Below are 23,812 nucleotides of genomic sequence, written 5' to 3'. Positions count from 1 at the left end.
ATGACAATGCCGACCTCATGATATATAGTTCCTAACATTTCAACAGTAATATTGTAGCTCAATAAAATTAATTAAAAGTTCTCTTTGGAGAATAGTGACAAGTTGAAAATAAAACTTCATTTATTCCATACATATGTTGTGATTTGACTAACTCAGCTAATTTGGGAGTAACTTAATGTCTTGACGTTTTACGTCTTTTCTTTATCCTCATTTTCCCACAACGCTTTGCATTTATCTCTCGGTATGATTTTTCTTATATTCCAAACAGTAGAACATAGTGGTTGAGGTTAAAGGCTCTGAAATTGAGTATTCGATTTTGAGTTCTTACTCTGCATTTATACTTTCCTGTGGAAACAAAGAAAACCTGGTAGTTTGTGCTTAGAAACTCTCTGTAACACTTTTGGAAGGGGATGAGTAGAATAAATAATAAATAAATAATAAGCAAACAAACAAGCAAATAAATGAATCGTACCATAAGAGACACAGAAACTTTTTTGTCAACATCAGTATCTAATCACCGATGATGGTCATGCAGAGTTTCGCTGAGGAACTGTGGATCTGAAAGAACATTAGAGAGTTACCAACAGGGGAAATAGCTTAGACGTAGTCATGGACACCTGGACAGAGAAACCTGGACTTCAAATAGCTTGGATTAACTTCTTTACTCTCCCCCAAGGGATTGCCAATAGGATGTGAGGAGTCCTTTTAATTCCACAGGTCACTAAACATATACTTCTCTTACTATATGCTTTTCCACCTTATAAACCACAACTTCTTTAAGGATTAACTTTCTTCTAGTCTTCTTTCTATGGTCCAAGATATTCTCTGATTATTGAAATGCATTTTGCTACAAGATCTTGGAGCATGGTTTCCTCTCCAGTTTTCTCTTACATTTAAGTTGAATGTTTTTCTTTTCTTTTTTTTAAAGTATTTTTTTCTGTAATTATTTCATTTTGATAATCTTTACTTGGTTGATTAGGGTACAAAGGGTTAAGGTTTACAGGAAGGTTGGTAGGACCATTGTTTCATTATTATTATTATTATTATTATTATTATTATTATTATTATTATTTCTGTATCTGTGGTAAGGGGAGAGATAAAAGAAGAAGCCCCATCCAGCCTCACACCCATTCTAGGTGCCCGATGTGGGGCATGCTCCAAGTGTCCTGGTCAAAAACTTTTGTTAGTTCAACAGTTCTGAATTCCTGCCAGTCTCACAATTCCAAGCATGATGAGAATCCACTCATTGACATAGTCCCCCTTAGAATCTTCTTTGCCCAGATTTTCACTGCCAATATGTGGCTGGGGTAGATATCAATTTGCTCTATCCTCCGTCCGGTAGTGGTAGCAGGCGTTCTGTGCAGGTTCCTATGGTTTGCTATATCCTTCATGTGCACCTGGAGATACTGTCCATTGCTCCATCTGAACCTCTAAGGAGGCTCAGCTTTGACACATGGAACCTGTACTTCTCTTCATGGTTGAAGTTCTGAGATCAGCAGTTCAGCTGGAGGGATCCCCAAAGAAACTTTGTCTGAGGTGATCCTAGACCTGAATGTTGTATTTGCATGCCAATACAGGGTCCATACAGGGTCCCGCACAGTCTGTTACCTCAATCAGCTTTTGCATATGCTGGTGGTTGCAGTTGCTGGGTCAATTCTGTTATCAGCCCTGTCCTTTATGCAAGTCAATGGGTGTCACAGTCCATCCTGATCCTGCCCACCACATGGTCCTCACGCAAACCAGTGGGATCTGCAGCCTAGTTGGGGCCACTCCCCATAACCCTTATCAGGCCCTCCCCCTGACCTGGTTTCTGTGCTTGTCAGCAGACTGCTCCAGTTTGTCCCACATCCTGTTCAGCTCTCATGTCAATAGGCATTGAAGCCTAGTTCAACTCAACCAGCCCCACTGTCCAGCTCCCACACACACTGGCAGCTGCCATTCTGTCTAGCCACTGATGCCCCAGTCCTGGTTTTCGTGTTCTCCAGTGGGAATGGCAACCCAAGAGGGAGGTGCTCTCTGTTTCCCTACTGGGTCCACTCCCACATCATGCACTCTCCAGGTGGTTCTGCAGTTTAACTTGACAGAATTAGACTCCTGTGCCAGCATCTGCCAACTGATGCTACGACAAAGCCCAACCAACCCTCACCCATTCAGTTTAACTTGACGGAGTTAGCCTCCTGTGCCAGCATCTGCCAACTGATGCTGCGACAAAGCCCAACCAACCCTCACTCATTCTGATCTATGCTTGCACCAGTAGGAATAGTCAGTGCAGCCTGACTTTTCCCTGATCCTTGCAGTGAACATGATATGATGTCATATTATATATAAATCATATTTTGTTGAAACTTGGGTAAATTATAGATGGAAAACAAATTTGTCAATGTTTTTCTTCTTTCTGAGTTGCCATTAGCTGGCTACTTAATTATTTTTTGTGCTTGCGTTTTCCTGAAAGTGTGATGGATTTTAATTCCTGTAGGTTTTTTGTTTTGTTTTGTTTTGTTTTTAGAAAGAATGCTTTTGTGTGTCAGTAATGCTGTAAGTATAGTTTTGTCAAACTTCATCTCATATCTTTGTCAAATGGTTTACAATGATATATTGCCATGGTTTCAATGATCTGTGATTTCTTTTAAAGTTTATTGTACGGATGCACTTGGCTCTTTTCATCTGATTATTGTTTACACACACAAACACACACACCGATCTTTTGTCTGCAGGCCCAGAAGCTCCATCCCAATCTCCCATGTGATAGCTAGGGCCCAAACACTTGGGCCATTTCTGCTGCTTTTCCAGGTTTATTAGCTTGGAAGTGGAGTATTCAGAACTCACACCAGTGGTCTTATTAGACATTAGTATTTTGGGGAGAGGCTTAACTCCATGCACCACAACGCAGACCCCTATTCTGTTCTTTAGAAGGGTAGTTTTGTGGATAATTTTCTATTCTCCCCAGAACCTGAAGGTAATGTGTATCTCCTGGACATGTTTTCTTGAGAAAGTTAAACCTCCTCTCTCTACACCGTAGGTTGTCAAGATTTTCTGATTTTGCTTGAATGCTCCCATAAGCTTACATAGGAATGTTATTTTTGTTTTTTTAAAGATTTATTTATTTTTTATTACAAAGTCAGATATACAGAGAGGAGAGACAGAGAGAAAGATCTTCTGTCGAATGATTCACTCCCCAAGTGAGCGCAATGACCAGTGCTGCGCTGATCCGAACTCAGGAGCCAGGAACTTCTTCCGGGTATCCCACATGGAGGCAGGGTCCCAAGGCTTTTGGCCGTCCTTGACTGCTTTCCCAGGCCACAAGCAGGGAGCTGGATGGGAGGTAGAGCTGCTGGGATTAGAACCAGCGCCCATATGGGATCCCGGGGCATTCAAGGTGAGGACTTTAGCCACTATGCCACATCGCCAGGCCTGCAGTGTTATTTTTGGTTCTTTCCAAATATGAATAAAATCTAAATCAAACTGAAATTCAAGCTGGCTGTGTTTCATTGTATATACATTTTTGTATGGCACTGTATGTCCATTCAGTTGTTCGTTCATTCATTCTGTCACTAAATTAAGGTGACTAGGTGTTTAGGATACAAACAAGGTAAGATTTTAAGAGACCACTCAGAACTTGTCAATGGTGTAGCAACATAATTAACTGCTTACTATGTATTATTTTATTAAATACCTAGTTTGTGACAGATCCTGTTATATTCATTGCTAAGAGCATATGCCATTAATAAGATTACGTGTAAAATGCATCTGAAGGCTGAATAGCATATGGGCATCAGAAGGATATGTGTAGTCTCAAACACGAGAAGATGACAGCTTGAGTACATATTTAGGTAGACAGAGTTAGAAAGAATTGGAAATTTAAAAAAGTTATTAGAGTTTTTCAGTGATGACTAAATGCCAAGGTAAAACATTTGTATGATTTGATTATGGTTTGTCCTCTAAAGCTCAGGTTGGAATTTTTTTTTTACCAGTCAGAGATCATCAGGGGACCTTTGCAGATGATGTGGGCTCTACTTTCATGAATGGATGATTCTATTCACGCTTCTAGTAAATGAATGGATTAGTGTGTTGAGGTGTTATCTCCATAATGAGTCTGATATGAAGTCAGTCAGGTCTTGTATGCTCAGTCTCTTACAACTGTGGTATTTTGTGCTGCTCCAGACCTCTTCCAGAAAGGAAGTCATCACTGTGTTCTGTACCTTGACCTTGAAACAGACATGTAAGGCAAAATAAAACTCTTCTTTCTAAAGTAGTCTGTACTGCATCATCAACAATATTAAGCAAGCATAGTAGAAAATGTTTCTGAGTAGAAAAGCGTATTGTTAGTGTCTGTGTAAATGTTCAGATAGTTTTTAATGCTTTGAACTATTCAACTGCAGTAGGCAGTTGGATACAGGAGAGACACACTTTGGGAGTCACGTTCGAGTTTATGGAGATTGTGCTTTGGGCTATTTTTGCTACACGGAGTGGAGCGAATTTACTTCCCCCTTGAATGTGTTATCTCACCCTTTAAGTGAGAGCATACTTGGGTGGAATCTCATGATAGTTTTGCCTAATAAGAGCTGCTATTATTCCAGAAGTTTCTGTGATGATAGCTATACCTGCACTTGTCAAAATGGTTATAACTAGCTACATGTGTCAAATTAACATTTAAATTGTAGTGTGAACCAGGAGCTGAATTTTAATGTTTGTTAAAGGTTAATGAGCTTAATTTTGAATAGCCACATACACTATATGACATTTTGTGTTGGGTAGTGTACTGGAGAATGGACAAAGAACACAGGAGATATTTCCAGTAGGTATCATGACTAAGAAGAATGGTAGAGATGACACATGATAGCAGGTGGATGAAAGAGGGGACAGAAAAAACTACTGTCCATGTAAATCAACCTTTCCCCATTCCAAGATCACAGGATATCACTACTTTCCAGGACCATAAGATATATACTATCTGTGCAAATAGAGATTTATCAATATATATAGACTAGTTAAAATACTTCTAGCTTTTTTTCAGATTTAGAATCATTGTACTAATGATTGTACTACACTGTGACTTTACATGGGACAGAGGCATTCTCAATGTAACATAGTACAGTAGTTAAGATATAGATTCTGCAATTAGGCAGCCTGAGTTCAAATCTCTTGTTCTACTATGCGTTAGCAGAATGACACTAAAGAAGAGTCTTGAATTCTGTCTGTTATTGTCAGTACTAACTCTAGCTTAGCGCTGGGTTATTTCAAAATTCAAATCACCTTGAACACTTAGAAAAGCACCTTGAATGTAGTAAAGAGGCAATAAATACTACTATCATTAACCTTAAAAGTAAACTTACAGAAATCATTTAAGACATGTTTTGAAACATTAAGAAAAAAGAACAATCTGGAGGTAGGGTTTGCCACTTTGATGCCAGCGTTACATATCCGATGGCCATGTCAGTTCCCAGCGACACCACTTCCCAACCAGCTTCTTGTTAAATGAAGCTGAGAACAATAGAGGATAGCTAGAGTGCTTGTGTATGGCATCCTTGTAGGAGACCCACACGGATGGATTTCAGCCTGGCACAGCATTGCCTGCTCTGGCCCTTTGGGAGTGAACCAGGAGGTGGAAGATCTCTTTCTCTCTCTCTCTGCCGTTCAAAGTCATTTATAGGCAACTTTAAAAAAAATCAGATTGGTCTTACTAGTCATTCAGTGTTACTTATTTTAGAGTCTCTATTTGAGATGTCCAGTTTCTTATCTCTTTTCTTTCTTTTTTTTTTTTAAGGAAAGCTTTGCACCAAAGAAAGCTCACAGCAGCTTTATTATTTCTGTAAGAAAGAGTGCCTTAAGCTAAATTTTCCTGTGTTAAAAATTTATATATTTTCCTTCTTCAAACATTTTTATGTCTGTCTTTCCAATTGTTTTCCACATCAGTTCATTTTTATTTTAGAAAGAATTTGAGCTTTATTTGAGACAAGATCTATGATCAGAAGCTTTGTAAAGACAAAAAAAATATTTAAAGGAGAAAAATAACCTTTAAAATATTTATTCTTAAATACTTTATATTTGAGAGAATCCTGCCAAAATGTTTTACATATCTATACTTGAATTTATTAGAAGATTATTAACCAGATGTTAACTTAAAATCACAATTATTTATTTCCTAGAATCTATAAAAAATGAAAAATTTTTAAAGAACAATATTTTTTTCTTATTATTTTAACAGTGATTCCTGAGTTTGTCACACAAGTGAATGTTGCCCTGGAAGCCTTAAGCAAGAACTCCTTGAATGTATTTGATGATAATCAATTTGTGGATATCTCAAAGAAGATCTATGATACAATTCATGACATCAGGTGTTCAGTCATGATGATTCGGGTAAGTTTTGCTGAACCTTTCATTGGGTTATTGCAACACTCTTCAGCAATGATTGGAATAATTGTAAGAAGTATTTTATACCCGTTCATTAATGTCAATACTGAGATACATCGTTCCTGTAGAAATTCATGTATATCCCCAAAGTCAGATCTATCATCATAAACTTATCAAGTGATAAGTTAAACAATAAGCACATTTAACTGTGATGTGTGCAGAGACGTCAGGAGTCATCGTGTACAGGTGTCACATTGCATGATTTAGGAACTAGACCCATATCCTTAAACTGATTTGCTTTGTCTTCTTGAATAACAAGGATCCATCTTATTGAAGTAATAGAATCGATAAGAACAGCAAACCTTTGAGCCATTTTGGTTTGTGATTGTCTTTTGGGATAAATGCCCACGTATGCCACCTTCTCAAGAGTGTAAATGCAGCATTTGTTGCAGAGCTATTGTACAGAGACCAAGATCATATGCATTTATATAGATAGTATTGATAAGTTTTTCAGAAAATATGTGTGTACACATACACCTTATCTTTGTATGGATATACTTCCTCTGCGGACTCTTGTCAGTATTCCACTCAGGAAAAAATGAGATTAAGACAGTGAGGCCAGGCTAGAAAAGACATCAAGAAGGTATAATTACGAGTCTTTGCAGGCAGCTGGGGTTTGACCATGGTGAACTCTGGGGTATCTGTAGAGCTTACCTCAGCATCACCTCACCAGAGGTGAACAGTGGAACTACCTGTTCATCCTTCGTTAAAAGATGACTTCAGAAGCACCAACTGGGACTCAGACTCGGTTAAGCTTTTGTGTCTGAAAATAAATAAATAAAAATAAAAGAAGCAACTCATCAGGCAGGATGACATGGTAAATGCAGTTTGTAACTGAGGGTGGAGTTCAATTTTGAAAACCTCTGGACTTGCTGTTAGTATGACTCCACAAGGCAAATAGAAATGCTGAGAAGACTTGAGCAGTGCATCAGTAGTATCTGAGAGGTCTGGACGTCAGCATTAGACTACGCTGAGCACTCCACAAAACTGAGGTCAGTTGTGGATTTTGTAATGAAAAATGTCACCAGACCTTGGAGCGCATAGCTGAGCAGTTGGATGCTGCGGAAGATATGCTAACAGAAAGGTAAGGCAATACAATGTGAACAGCATTTCAGGACTGAGGAAAATCTAAAAGCAATTTACTTGCACAAAGCAGAGAGAAAACTCAGTGTATAGATAGTCTCTGATTGACCAATGCTTAAATTTATAATTTTTGACCGTATGAAGCTATGAAATTTCAAAGTTTGGATTTTGATCTTTTTCCCAACTAATGATATGCCATGTGGTACTTACTCTCTTGTGATGCTTTTCAGGGATGCGCAAAAGTAAATTTTAATCTAGTGTTTGATTATTCTATATTTTGAATTAAAATTGTGTGGCATATAGGATATGTAGAAATTTATCAATTTTGTTCCCCATTTTCTTTCCTTTTAAAAATATTAATAGTATTAATTTTGTCTTATTTTGTCTTAAGAGCCTTAGGATTATAAGTGAACCTTTATGAAACAAGAATTGGTTATGTAAGTTCAATACGCATGATCTTAATGCGTATGTCATGGTTCACATAGGGTAATCTTATACCCTTGTTTGCTCTCAAAAGCATCCAATTAGAAATGATAACGCTCACCCTGGCTCTGAGTCCTGATCTGCTGCCTGATGCCCCATGGTCTGTCACCCTCACCCATGGTCTGTCACCCTCACCCATGGTCTAGCACCCTTACCCATGGTCTGTCACCCTCACCCACTGGGCAACTTTCTACTGATGGCAATTCTGTCAACCCCAGGGAAAACTCACGCAGCCCTAATGCTGTCTCATACTAGCTTGTTCTCATCCAGGGTTTCAGATCGTTGTTGATTGTGGAAAATCTATCCACGTGCCATTGAACACGTATTTAGCAAAAGGCTCTTTTTTTTTTTTACACCTTTTCATCTCTCAGTGTTAAACAGTTTTCTTAACTTCATCTTAGTCACTCCACCATTCTTTCTCAGAAAAGTCTTGCCAGAGAAGCCCAGGACAAATACTCTGTCCTTCCTAAAAATGATATGACTTTTATGTCAGAGCCAGTTAGTAAAGAAGCCATTTCTTAAGAGAACTTAATAAAACATCCTACAGCAGAATAACCTTAGCTTTATATGTAAATTTAAATCCAACTGTAGTGGGAAGAATTCTGTAGTAGGGCTCTTTCTTTTATCTCTGTAAAAAAAAAAAAAAAGAAGGTGAGGGAATCCAGAAATGCCAGCTGGCACTGGTCAGCAAGAAATGAAGTCATGCTCTCAGTGCACGTAATGGCCTTTTTCATGTGTGCCATTTAAACGGACATTTTAGTAAGGAACAGAGTTAGCCAAGTAAGATGTAATATTCATCAAAAAATGTATTGGTTAAGCTACAAATGATGTAGGCAGTGAACTCAGTAACCCATGCTGTGGCAGAGATGTTCAGTTAGAAGTCATGTGCAGTTCTCTTTCTCCAAAGGGTCAAAGTCAGTAGACTGGCAGGTGAGAGTCCATGGTGCGGAAGGGCTTTGAAGCAGACTGGTTTTACACTCGGAGAACTCTACACAATTGCAATGCAGAGCTTTAGGCCCAACATAGCTAAATAGAAGGAGCCAAATGACTGTCTTTCTAAATAGCTTCATATGTTCAGGCAAATGATAAGCACATAGCAGAACAATTATACAGGAAAGATGCTTAGTTATGGAATGTTGGGGATTTTTCTTGTCTGTTTTTATAATTTATTTCATTACTTACAGATAAACTTGTATTGATGATTTAACAAATCTGTTGTGTTATTTCTAATAGGATATTGTTTGGGAAAAAATTATTTTATCTTAAAAATGTGTAAAAAATGCTAACCTCAGACTTTAGGAATTACATATTATATAGCTAAGAAGCAGTTAAAATCCAGACTATGTAAGACTCTGAAACAACTCAATAGCAAAAAACAAAACAAAACAAAATCCAATTCAGAAGTGAATACATCAGGCTTGGCGTCATAGCCTAGCAGCTAGTTTTCTTGCCTTGCATGTGCTGGGATCCCATTTGGACGCTGGTTCTGGTCCCAGTGACCCTGCTTTCCATCCATGACCTGGGAAACAGTCAAAGCTGGCTTTTGGACCCTGCACCTGTGTGGGAAACCTGGAAAAGGCTCATGGTGCCTGGCCTTGGATCGACTCAGTTCCAACCGTTGTGGCCACGTAGGGAGTGAATCATTGGATGGAAGATCTTCCTCTCTGTCCTCCTTTCTGTTTATCTGTCTTCCCAATAAAAATAAAAATAAATCTTTTATTAAAAATGGATATATATAAACAAACGTTCTACCAAGACAGACATAAATATGACCCACAGGTACATGACAAAATTATAAGCATCACTAATCGTCAGAGAGATGCAAATCAGAATCACAGTGAGATAACAGCTCACTTCTCTAAGATTGACTGTTATCAAAAAAGCAAGCGTTCACAAGTGAAGGCAAAGATATTAGGAGAGGAAGCCTTTCACAGTGTTGATGTAGGTTAAATTACCACAGCCCTGGTGGAGAATAGTAGAGTCTTTATACAACTAAAAAACTATGGTGTATTCCATCAGTCACGCTTCTGGGTATAAATCAAAGGGAAATGAAATTTATCAGTTGAGAATATACCTGTGATCCTATACATGTTGCAAAAATACAACAGCCAAGAATGAAAATAATCCAAGTATTCATTTGCTGATGGTTAAAGAAAATGTAGTACATAGATACAATGAAAAATTACTCTCCCATTAAAATGATGAAATCATAACTGTTGCAATAACATGAATGGAACCAGAGATTATTTTTTTTTAAATGAATGAAGCTAAGTACACAAAGACATGTATCACATGATCTCTAATATGTTGAATTTAAAAAAAACAGGTGAAATATTAGAAATTATGATACAATAATGAAGATGAAAGTTAGGAAGGAAGGAATAGAGAAAGGGTGATTAATTGGTAGTGAATTATAATTAGATATGAATGTGAAATCCTGGGGTTCCATTGCACTGTAGAATGGCTAGAGAAATGTCAGTGTACTGTGTATTTCTCCATTATTAGAAAAGAAGTAAAATGTAAGATTTTGGGTGCTTTTTCTAAAACATAATTTTATTTTTTTCATAAATAACAATTTTACTATTTAAAAGATAACTGGTTTTCTGATGTCTTTTTTATGATTATTTTATTTTGATAATTTTTACATAGTTGATTAGGGCACAAAGGGTCAAGGGCTAAAGGAAAGTGGGTAAGACCATTATTTTCACATTCTCTCTCTCTCTCTCTCTTCTCTTTTTTCTGTATCTGGGCTAAAGGGGGAGATATAGGGAGAAGCCCCACCCAGCCTCCCAAACATCCCAGGGTCCCCAATGTGGGACATTCTCTGAGGGCACTGTTGAGTGGTTTTGATAGTTCAACAGTTCTGAATTGTTGCCAATGTCACCATTCCAAGCACGATGAAATGTTTCCAGAATCCATTGGTGACATAGTCCACCTCAGAAACTCTGTTTAGCAATGAAAATCTGAGCAATAAAAAGTAACTTTAAACACATGCTTCCAAAAAGAAATGCAGTTTCCCTGATTCAATATTGCATAATATATGCACATAGTGTAATAGCAGCTAAGTACATTTGTACAGTTTCTGGGTATCTGATCCCATAGTAGTGTGGGATCAGCATTCGTAAGCATCCCAAATGGAATAGCAGCTTGAGTCCAAGTACCTCTATTTCTGATTCAGTGCTGATTCCGTTCCTGCTAAAATGCCTGGGGAAGTGTTGGAATATGCCCCAAATACTTGGGACCCAGACATTCATTTGGGAAACCTAGATGGAGTTTCTGGCCTTTGGTTCCTGCTTGCTCAGCCTCAGCTGTGGGAACCATCCATGAAATGAACCTGTGAAGAAGAGCTTTCATTCTCCTCATGCAAAGCAACAAAAGTATTTTTTTAAAAAATAAAAGAATTTCAACTGTTTCACTACATTTTGAAAATGATGATTGTAGAGCTGAAATCTTTCAGGAAATATACTCCATAAGAATACAATTTATGAAGTGATGACTTTTTAAAACTGGCTTTGGAGCAGCTAAGAGGAAAAGAGATTGAGAATTTTATATTTCTGATCTTTGTAAAGTAAAAGATGGAGTTTCAAAGTGAGACATATTCAGGAGTCTAATAGTAAAAGGTCGGTAAATGAATTGAGGTGCTTAAGGTCATGGTCGCACTGTGGATAGAATATGTCACAGGACGAGACTTCTGGTCTTCAGACACCTGTTTGAAAGCATTTTCTTTTACCCCAGGAAAAGGCAACAGCTCAGTGTTTTCACATCACAGGAAACCTGAGAGTTCACTGACTTTCCTTTGTTGCTGGGCCAGGTATAGACATATCGCCCCAAGAATCACTTGTTGGGCAATTTGTAGAAGATCACTTATCCTGCAACTCCATGTTCCCTGAGATTGAGGCTCGTCAGCCTGCTGGCTTTTCCTGCAATTTTCCAGACGTGCCCACATTTCCAGCATCTTTCTACTTCCTGCGCTCTCTGGTCACAACGCCTTATTGCAATAAGCTGCATGCGAGGCTCTTCGTGTTCACTCCCTCATTACCTTATGCAGCATCCTGGATAGCTCCTACACTAAGCCAGGTAGAAAACATTTCTCTACTCGGCCACTCTCTATTCTCTTATTCCTGTTTGTTTGCGTAGTGTTTGACGAAACAGTTGACATGTTATAGACTGTCATTACATGCATCTCTTTTTTTCCTCATACAATAATGTGAACTGCCTGAAAGAAGAAATTCTTACACCTTTAAAGCAAAATCAGGTGTCAGAAGATTTTCTGTGAAATATTAAGTGGTTGATTTGGTTTCCAAATTTAACGTTTGTTTGAAATATCACGTCTAAATATAAAGGGATAAATGGAGAGAGCACAAAAGAATGTTATTTTGTTATATTGCAAAAACTTGTGCAACAGGAAACTAGCTTGAATGATATTTCCACAGATGATTCAAACTCACTTGGTCTTTAAGAGTTTTAAGAGTGTCGGACCTGGTGTGATAGCCTAGTCGCTAAACCCTGGCCTATTTGAGTTGTGGGAGAAAGATCCTTCAGGAAGGGGTTTGTGGAAGTTGCTGAAATGCATTGCATGCATATTATCTTCCATTATTAGTTTATTAGTATTAGAAGCACTGAAAAGTCATAAAATGACCTACAAATTTAATAATTAAAATATGATTTATACTGTTTTTTATTTTGCTGCTTGGATCAAAACTAAGACATTTAATTAAAGTCATAAAATATAGAGAGATCATAGCAATTGTTTTTAACCTTAAGATGGTGATAAAATGCATTTTAACCAGCCCATGTTCATTCATTTACTGAAAAAATGAAAAAAAAAAACATAAAAGTCACTAACATTAGTGATGAGGCTGACGTTTTGGAGTAGAAATTTATTAAAAACTTATATTGATGAACTATTTATAGATGGATAACCTCTTCCAGGGAATTCTGCTAATTTAATCCATGAGTACATCTGAAATTTGTATTCCTGTGCTATATCTTCAAGAATATCCTCTTTCTTTAGAATACCTTTGGGGCCCTAAGAAAATACTTTAAACTTCAGATTAAAAAAACAGGTTTTTAAATTATTATTATTTTCCATGATACAGTTTTGTAGGAATAGGGATTTAATCCTCCCTTTCCTCCCTCAAAATGTATTTAATGGACAGGCAGAATTACAGAGAGGAAAAGAAAGACAGAGGGAGCAAGATAGAGTTTTCCATCTGCTGTTTGATTCCCCAAATGGCAACAACATCCGGGACTGTGACAGATCAAACCCAGGAACCCAGAACTTCCTTCAAGTTCCACATGATTGTACAGGTCCAAGCCCCTGAGGCATCTTCTGCTGCCTTCCCAGGTGCACTAACAGGGACCTGAATGGGAAGTGGAGTTGCCAGATTTTGAAGCAGTGCCCTATAGGATGCCAGCATCTCAGGGATGGCTCAGTGAATTACTCCCCAATATTGGCCCCTCAAATTCAGATTTGTCTTTGTCATATGAGCACAACCACGCTATTTAAAACAATGGTTGATGAGAGTTTATGTTAGGATTCATTGTATAATGTCATGGAGACATGACATTACCGAACAGTATTCAAGACTCACTTTTTATGCATGTGGTGGAGGGACACGCTCTCTTATCCACCATAATCATTAACCTCAATTTGCCTGAAGTTATAAATCGAGATCCTTTCAGCAAGAGAAAGAAGAAATACAATTGGGAAGACAACAAATAATCCTTTACAATGTACTTGCTATTAAAAAATGATAGAAATTTTAATCAAATACCAGTCATATTGTTTATGCCTCACTAAGCATATTGATCAAGTGTTATTTTCAGAGATAGTTCTTCCTTAGGAAATGGAACCTCTCCACAGGGGACCTGAGTGATGCGAGAAATAATATAAATAATTATAAATGAGACTAACAGGTAATAGTGAAGTTTGTATTTGGAAGCATATTTTTTATGCTTGCAATAAGCTGAAGTGTCAAAGTATATCTAAGTGCCTACCTGTCTCTGAGGAGATGTAGGAAATCATAGCCGCCGTCAAGCTACTCACCGCTAGAGCAGCCAAGGTGAAGGGCGTGAAGGGCTGTGTTGTCAGCTTCAGGGACTCGTTGAGTCTGTTGCAAAGCATAGCGTGTCCCTGATTACAGAGAGTTTTGGTGTTACATTGACAGGAGAACCTGCTAATCAAAATGCAAGTGGGAGATGTAAATGAAAAAAGAAGTTATGAACTCACCTGTTAATGCACAGAGGGTAATTTTCTCCTTCAGATACCTTGTTTCTTTATTAAATCTGAAGCTTTGCCCGTTAGCTTCAAATGAACCACATCAATCAGGGAAGGTTGAAAGACTGTTATGCTGTGATGAGCACCGGCTTGGAAATCAAAAGACCTTAATCCTGGCCTCGGCTACATTCTGCATTAGCTGTGCAGTTCTAGTTCCTCTCTTTAGCGCATTGATACTCACTGTTCTAATAAAAAAGAGGAGGGGTTTAATCACACTTGCCTTGCTTATCTGATTTTATATATTTAGGAGGTCCTATCTCCTCCTTCATTCTGTCTTCTCCTTCCTTTCTTCCCTCTCTGCTTCCCACTCCTCTTTTTATCCATTCCTTGATAGTCTCTTTTCCATTCATTTATAAAATGTCTTGTTGGATGCCTCCTATTTACCTATAAATTTTCCAGCCACTTAGGTACATTAAAATGGATATGATAGATAAGACTGCTATCTTTATGAAGCTTGTATTTCATGCACAGAGAAACAATGAACAATTAAAACAAAACAGAATACACTCAGTATGAAATAAGTAGATGAATATAAAGGAGAGCAAATTGGCATATGGGATAGCTACATTTTAAGTGCAGTAGGCAGGGAAAACCTCTCTGAGTCATATTTGAAAAAGTAAGAATGAATTAAGAAATTTGAAAATGGGCAGATTCTCAGGCAGGACATTTCATTTCTAAAGATGGCCTGATCAGGGAATTTCTAGTTAGCTGAAAAGAACAGAGAGGAGGCACTATTTCTAACGGAGAACAGACAAGAAGACTGATATGATGAGGTAGACAGGTGATAGGTTATTTTGATTTTATCTGACATATTAAACAGTTTGATTTTTTTTTACTCAGAGCATTGAGAACTGCTGAAATATTTTTAACGTGTGAACATTATGACCTCAATTGCATTTTCATAAGCCTCTCTCTTGATGCTGTTGAATTGTTCCCTTTCCAAAAGATGAAAAAAAAAGTGTTAACCTTGTAAAACTAAAACAAAGGGAAGAGGAGAATGGCACCTGTCAGAATCCTATTAGTGTCTCAGTAGGCAAAAAATAGAGAAGGTTCCTTACAGCTTCTTAAGGCCAGTACTGATTGGTTTTGAAGTACATCCTGAATGGGAGGGGCCTGTTGAGTGTTGATTTGAATAGGTGGACACAAGGAACTGAAGATTTTGAAATGGATTTTGATAGATATGTTAGTCTTTAGAATTGATCAGCTTAATTGTTCTAGTATTTTCTTGAAGGAACAAGTAAATATTCCCTGGGCAAAGCTTGCTTGCTTTCTTCTTCCCTCTTAAGCCCATTCTCAGTATTGTGTAACAGATGGACAGGGAATTACATTATATAGTTCTCTGTAGTCCATGGGAAATAGGTCTCTGTGGATGGAGAGTGGGCAGGAGTGGATGTGGAGATCCTAGGTAGCACTCTGATAGTCCTCTTGATGCTGGATGATGCACAGTTCAATAAAATACATACACGTGACTTCTGAACACTGAGATTTGACTAGTATGAAATGAGATACACTATGTAAAATATATGTTTTGAAGGCTTTGTAAGAAAAATAATAGAAAATATCTCATTTGTGTATTCTGGTAACTTTGAAAATGTCAAATTGAAGCTGATGATATTTTAACTAAATGTAATAAAAATATTTTCAATTTGATGGATGTAAAAATTTGTATGTGGCTACCAGCACATTTTAATAATGTATGTTGCTTAATTATATTTACATCAGAGAGTATTAGAGCATTGACAAGAGATGTCGACAAATTTAAAACTCATTTTGTAGTTAAACTGACTAGATTTTTCATAGGCTGAATGAGATTGAAGGAAATTGGGAAATAATAAAGCTTTTTATTTATTTTTTGGTGTGATTGTAATGATGTGAATGTGACTTAATGAGCTAGAGGAAGAATCAGTTTTGAGTACAATTTTGATTCCATTTTATTGATTTCATTAGATACTTAATGATTTTAGGTAAATTCATATGTGATTTTAGAATTCAGAATATAGGTTTTGCCTGTGATAGGAAATTAATTTGGTCCTCCTTAGAATGTGGTAACATAGAGAAAAGCTATCTTGGAGAGGCAATATTATAAGAGCAAACAATTTTATAATTTAGGTTGAAGAGGAGGGGTTGATAAAGGAGAATAAAAGGCAACTGGAAAAGCAGAAAGCTACAAGAGTGCTACCTGAAATCCAAAGCGAGAATTTTTGGTTTTGTGGAATATTGCCTGAAGGATTAATAGAGTAAGGGAGGATGTGTTCATTGTATTCAGCGGCATGGATGCTCAAATACCTAACATATCTTCAGGTAGCCAACGCAGTGATTCCAGGATTTCCTGATTTAATGACCAAGGCTGACAAAAAGACCAAAACATCTTAAGTTTAAGATGAAAAAACTACCAGTCAGTAGGGAGCAGCACATTTCTGCAGATTTGGGATGGGGACATACAGGATTGTGTGTGTGTGTGTGTGTGTGTGTGTGTGTGTGTGTGTGTGTGTGTTATCCAGAAGGAGAGATGTAATAACTGCTTTCCCTTTGGATCTTTGGATTGCCCTTTGGGACACTCTTCTCCTAACATTATCTGCAGGAAAAAGAATGTGAGGTAACTTGATAATGACTGAGTCCATAGGCTGGCTGTAAAGTGAACTCATAGTACTTTCTGGAAGCGTAGAATCATGCATGTTGAATGTTACATTTAAGATTTTGATTAAGAATGTCTGTGTTGGGCCCGGCGCGGTGGCGCAAGTGGTTAAGGTCCTCACCTAGCACGCCCGGGATCCCATATGGGCGCCGGTTCTAATCCCAGCAGCCCAGCTTCCCTTCCAGCTCCCTGCCTGTGGCCTGGGAAAGCAGTCGAGGACGGCCCAAAGCTTTGGGAACCTGCACCTGCGTGGGAGACCCAGAAGAGGCTCCTGGCTTCGGATCGGCATAGTATCGGCCCGTTGCGCTCACTTGGGGAGTGAATAATCGGACGGAAGATCTTCCTCTCTGTCTCTCCTCTCTGTATATCTGCCTTTCCAATGAAAAAATAATAAAAATAAATCTTTAAAAACGAATGTCTGTGTTAATGATTCCTACTACATCATTCTTCTTTTACTGTTTTTGCCGTCAAACTGTACTATCGTGGTGTCGAAATCTTTGTTATGACTCTATGAATACGTGAAGATTCATTAGTCTTTGATTATGCACTCCCTGGAAAGAATTCTTCAAATGCCATTCTTTTTGGTTTCTCTAGAGTGATTTGCTTTTATCCAGTATGCTCTGTGGATGCTTCCCCATTCTATCTTGTTAACGCCAGTGACTGAGTTCTAAGTCTTTTCTTCCTCCTTTCATGTGCTTAGTGCCTTAATTAGTTCTCCTATTCTAGGTGCAATGAGAACAACAATCTCAAATCAATTTTAGAAGCTAATATCATTTCCTGCTTGCTTGGGCTGCTAAAACCAGATGTATGTACTAGGTATACCAAGGCTTTTCTTATGTGGTATTTATGAACATTTCTTTATCTGATCTTTCTCCCTTGCTAATAGCTTTGTACGGACTGCAAAGCCACTTTGTAAACAGCAAGCACTATACACATAAACATATTCATCAATGAAAGTATTTTAAAAATAGCATGTCTTTGGTGTGATAAAGTCATATTTTATAGTATATTATGGATATATGAGCCTGATTCTTGCTACCCCTCTGTCTCACACTTGTTCTTCTAGGTCTAACTAAATCTTACTAAAATTTTAATGTCTGCTTATAGAACATTTTTACATAATTAAAGCATAGATGTACATATAAATCTACCTATGTGTATTTTATGCATTTGTGCTTGCTGTTTAGACCGTTCTATATCTACTATAAGATTTTATTTGATTTTTATAATTTTATAAAAAGTCATGCATTGTGTGTTCAAGTAGTGTGGACATTTACCAGTTGTTGGTGACATCATCAGATTCTTACAAAATTTCCCTGTGGGTGGGCAGAGGATGAAAAAAAGGGTAAAGGCAGCTAGAGGCAACATACCAGGAAAATGGAAATGAAATGTCAATTTATTACTGGAATGCTGTGTCTGCTTTAAAATCAGAGTCATAAAATTTTAGAAGAATAAAGCTGAGTTGAGTAAAAAATCATTTACTTTCACACTCTCCAAATGGTTTGTGTCCCACAGGGGTGGAGTCAGTTACTTAATTCTGTATAACTAATTAGTGTCAAAGTCAGTATGTGAATTCAGGGTCTCTTATTCCAAATCCAGTGTACTTTTGATGTTTCCATAATCATAGATTCACACTAACAAAAAGACAAGCAAATCCTATTGTATTAATTAAAATCGATTAATAAAATATTTAGTATCTGTACAGTAATAATTAAATACAATTTTTAAATGCCACTTAAGAACAGGAATAACATCACATAAAGATTAAAGAAAAGAGACCAGTGACAAATAGGTAGGAGGAAAGGTCAGATTAGCTTCTGCAAAAGAGAAGATAAAGATGATTAAGTGGAAGGATGTAAATGTGTTGAATTTGTTTTAGAAGTGAAACAAAAAGAAAATGCCCTTCATTCAGTTTAAAATAAAATCCCCAATGGAAAGTTAGAAGATCAAGTACAGGAAAAAGTTAAACCCTGGGGCTGATGGTAATAAAATCTAGCCTGAGGGATGGAAGTTTTGTTGAAAAAACCACTACCAGATGGGAACACTACACATATTCTCTCATTCTCCCTTAAAGCAGCCCTTGAGGAAGGGGTTTAGACAACCATCTGATTGATAGGAAAGGAAATAAATAACTTAAAAAGATTATCCTGATGTCGCTCTGATAGAAGTGGTCCTCAAGAGGTCTGTGGCTCCAGGACTACTTCTCATTTCAAAGCCTATGCTCGCGGCCTTCATTAAGGCGGGATGAAGGTGAGAAGAATTTGTTGGACTTAGAGTTCAGGCAGATTAATTTCAGTATTTCTGACACAACTGAAGAATTACAAATCATAATGAGATTCAGTTATACAGAAGATAAGGTTTATTCCACATTCCACATTATTTTACAAGAATTTTCTAAGCATAAGCTTTGTGTCCTTTAGTTGTTCTGCTTTTCACTGTTTCAAGTCCATTTGCCTGGAGCCTAAAGAAATCCAAAAAGGTAAAGACAGAAGTTATTACTAAGGGAACAAAATCAAGACTGAGAAACTTTCTCATTAAAGTTTCTACTTGCTGCTCAACTCTTTCATTTATATGCTCTAATTTTTTAGGTTGGTTTCAAAACAAAGACTTAAAATCAATGTGGAATAGAAATAGATTGTAATACCTAACAGGTTTAATTTCCTACAACTTTGCTAACATCTTACACAAATATAAAAGTGATTTTTGATCAGATAGGTCTTATCAGGTTTACCCTATAACTTAAATTAACCTTGCTCTTTTTCAAACATTTTATTTATATTTTCCCAATAATTATTTTTAGAAGTATTTATTTTTATCCATTTTCAGGTGAGAGAATTAGAGAGATACACGTAGACACACACAGAGGGAAACAGTTGCAATCAGCTGGCTTAATCCTGAAATGAATTGAACACCTGGCAATGAACCAGGTAAAAGGTCTCCATATATTGCTAAGACCCAACCAAGTACTTGTTTCATCACTGGAGTCCCCATTGGACATGCATTATCAGGAAGCTGAAATTGGGAGTGATGTTAGCATTTGAATCCAGCTCTCCAATATAGAACATGGATGTCCTAACTAGGGTCTTATGCATAAAAACAAATTCCTTATATATCTTGAAAAAAACCCAACAGTTTTAAAAGCTAAAATATTGGCTTAAAAGAATACCGATTTTTCAGAGTTCAAGAGATTCGTGAAGTACAAGAGCCCAATTTTGAAAAATAGATGTGGCTTATCAATAATAGATTGAAGGGAGGCTAGAAAAGCTGGATCCCTCTATCACCCAGCGAATATATTTAGTAATGTGATTTGTCTTGGGAGGTCAGAGTCACAAGAAAATCTGCCTCAACCACAGAGATGAAGCAGGGAAGGCTTTCCAGGTTCTCCAAGAGGAATACCTTTTACAGCCAGTGCTAGCAGTGAAGAGAGATGGTAAAAGCATTTAGAGTACCTTTCACCAGCTGAGTGACAATTGGTTAGCTATGTTGATAACCTTCATGCTTTCTCTTTGAAAAAGAACTGTGGTACTTCTAGATCTTGCTCTTCCTGTTGGGACTACTGTTAAATCCAAGCCCATTATTAGTGAGCCAGGACACTATATGATCTCCTCTCATTAAAATGAAAACCAAAAAAAAAAAGGGAAAGTAAACACACACAGAGACAGAGAGAGAGAGAGAGAGAGATAAGAGAGAGAAAGAGATCTTGTATATTATCCAAGAATTACTGGGAATCCAAAGGTTCAGATTGTAGTGCATACAATATAACCACCTTGATACCTGCCCTCAGCCATTAAGAGCAGTGGTGAACTCTGCCACCACTAGGTAACTTTTGAGTCCACGTGTGAAAGTACTGTAAATTATGGACGTCTTCCACGTGGACAGCTCCTCATAGCTGTCATTATAGCTTTGCTTACAATAATTATCCCATTTGAAATGAATAAGCTTCCAGGGAACAGAATTGTGAAATAGTGGATTGTGACTATAGTAAAATGCTGCTGTGATGTAGCATCTCATCTTGAAGTGTAAGTTTAAGCCTTGGCTGCTCTGGTTCCAAGACAACTTCCTGCTAACGTGCCTGAGAAAGCAGTGGAGGTGGCCCAAATGCTTAGGCTTCCACTACTCAGCTGGGAGACAAGGATGGAGTTCCTGGTTCCTTATCTAAGCTTAGCCCAGCCCTGGCCATTGCAGCCATTTGAGGAATGAACCACTCAGTGAATTCCTTTGTCTTTCCCTCTCTGTCACTCTATCTTTAATATAAATAAATAAATCTTTAAAAGCAAAAATAAGTGAAGCTCCAAGGAAAACCAATATTATTACTTCAAGTATTTTTTTCACTATGTTGTCACAACATGTTACATAGTAGATACCACTAAGTATTTTGGTGAGTAAATGTTTTATTCTTATTTTTAAAATTAGAAAGGGATAATATAAAGATGATTAAAAGTAATTATTTTCATTAAGAAATTATTATAATTTATTAGCTTTTGCCTAGACAAAATAAAATTATATCCTCAAATTAAGATTAGATTTTATATATCATTTAAGATAAAGGTTTGTGAAATGTAAGCCGTATATTTTAATTTTTATTATCATAAACATTCTTTTAAAATGACCCTTTATATAAAATTTTTATAGTCATAAAGAAATGATTATTCAGGACAAATATGTACTTTTCTTATTTCATGAAATGACATAGCATGGATTTAAAATCCTGGTTCCACTTCTTAGCAACTATGTTACATTAGACAAGTTGGTGATTCTTTCTGTACATGTTGCATCATTTGTAAAAATGGATTTATTAAGTTTCCCATTGAGGAATGAGTTCTTCAAAGTATTTTAAATTCTTGGAATTGTAGAACACAGTAAATGCTTAACAACTGAATACTATAGTTATTCAAAAATGTTTGTTTCTATAATTTCTTTTTGTAAACGTTTTAAAAAATGGTTTATTTATTTGAAAGGCAAAGTTACAGAGAGAAGAAAAGATACATAGGAATCTTCTGTTTGATAGCTCAATCTTCAGATGACTGCTACAGCTGGGTCTGAACCAGGCCAAAGCCAGGAGCGGAGAGATTCATCTGGGTTTGTCACGTGAATGTGGGTCCCCGTGAACTTGGGCCATTGTCTATTGATTTCTCAACCATATTATCAGGGAGTTGAATTGGAAGTGGAGAACCAGTTCTGTATGGGAAGCTGGCACTGCAGGCAGCAATTTAACTAATTAGGCCATAAAGATGGTCCAGTTTTCTATAATTTCTGAACCATCATGTTAGTATTTAGCATTCCTTGTATTGTAAATCATTTTGAAATACTGAAGTATCATATAACCAACAGTGTTGATTACTACTACTATTTTCTCTGATTTACAATTGGCATTGTGGAAATATTGGGATTCCTAGATTACAAGAGTTTGGCTCAGCATATCTCAATTTACTTTAGTTAATTGGAAGAAATATTCAGTAGATGCTAGGTTACCCTTGTTAAACCCATAAAAGTGAAACCCCAAACTATTTTTTCCAAGGAGTTTTGGGAAATTACCACATTATTATAAAATTTCATCCTAAAAGCTAACACCAAAATTTAAGATAACACAGTAGATGAAGAATCTAAAGGGGGTATGAAGTATCAGTTATTTAAAGACTTTCAAAGGTCTCATATTTGTTATCTGGTACTGTTTCATCATTACAGAGATTGGTGAATGAAATAGAGATGAGGGACTCATCTTGTCGCATGGAGCAAAGTCACTGCTCTGATTCCCAGATAGGTGCTGGTTTGAGTCCCAATGCTCCACTATTTTTTACTGGAGATTTATTTATTTTCATTTGAAAGAAGAATTTACAGACAGAGAGATTGAAATCTTCCACCTGCTGGTTCATTCCCCAAATAGTCTCAATGGCTGAAACTGAACTATCCAAATCCAGGATGAAGGAGCTTCCTCAGAGTCTCCTCCATGAGTACAACAGCCGAAGGATATGAGCTATTCTTGCAGTTCTCTCAGGTGATAAGCAAGGAGCAGGATAGCCGGGATATGAACCGATGCAATTATGGAACGCTGGCATTGCAGGTGGGGGATTAGTCTGTTATGCCATCTAACCAGCTGGCTATTCCACTTCTAATTCAGCTCCCTGCTTATGGCTTGGGAAGGCAGTGGAGGATGGCTCAAGTTCTTGGGCCTCTCTACCCATACTGGAGACCGGAGGAAGCTCCTGAATAGTGGCTTTGGATTAGCAGAGCTCCAGCAATTGAGGTCATTTGGGGGGGGCGGTGAACCAGAGGATAAAAGATTTCTGTTTCTGCTTTTCCCTATGTTTGTAACTTTGCCCTTCAGATATATTAATAGCTCAATAGATAAATCTTTAAAAAGTAAAATAAAAGAACAAGATGGAAGAGATGCTTATGAGAGAGAGAATCTAATAAATGCATGGTTATCTAATGTGATTAGCTACTATAGTAATTTTTCGGCAGAGCCTCTGCGAGTCTGATAGTTGCCTTCTGAAGGAATCCTGGTATGTAGTTTATTGTGTTTAGTTCAGTGTGATTCTGAAAACCAACTCAGGGATCACTTCTCCGAAGTCCATCATCTAATAGGATGGGGGGCATTAACCCATGGGGGTCATTTAAAACCCACCAAATTATTTGGTATGGTCCTACCAACGTAGCCACAGACAAAATTCTAAATTCAATAAAATTATAGTTGGTCAATTTAAGTCGATCATTTTGCATATCCCTCCAATGATGTAAATAGCCAAACAGCATGTGGCAGTAAACAGCTTCATTATACCTGAGATTCTAGAATGATAAACAATCTGTAACGAAGCCAATATGAGAATGAGATGACCATGACTACCAGCATCCATTAGTGATATTCCCTATTGTATCTGATAGTTGGCAAATTCTGTCATATTCTACTTCGCAGGTGTTAT

At 37.3% G+C, this 23,812-nt stretch overlaps 1 protein-coding gene across 1 annotated transcript in view; it reads left to right on the top strand.

The window, feature by feature from the left end:
• The window catches only part of CTNNA3 (catenin alpha 3), a 1,082,048-nt gene that overhangs the window by 852,493 nt on the left and 205,743 nt on the right, over positions 1-23,812 (top strand). The window contains exon 13 of the mRNA XM_040975830.1: positions 6,206-6,357. Within this exon, the coding sequence (XP_040831764.1) occupies positions 6,206-6,357 (152 nt within the window). The remainder of the gene's footprint in view (positions 1-6,205; positions 6,358-23,812) is intronic.

This window comes from Ochotona curzoniae, unplaced genomic scaffold (assembly GCF_017591425.1).
Source record: "Ochotona curzoniae isolate NIBS_2020 unplaced genomic scaffold, NIBS_Ocur_1.0 contig_2692, whole genome shotgun sequence".
Lineage (NCBI taxonomy): Eukaryota > Metazoa > Chordata > Mammalia > Lagomorpha > Ochotonidae > Ochotona > Ochotona curzoniae.
Note: the sequence above shows the minus strand (reverse complement) of the source record. Positions and strands in the feature narration are given on the sequence as shown.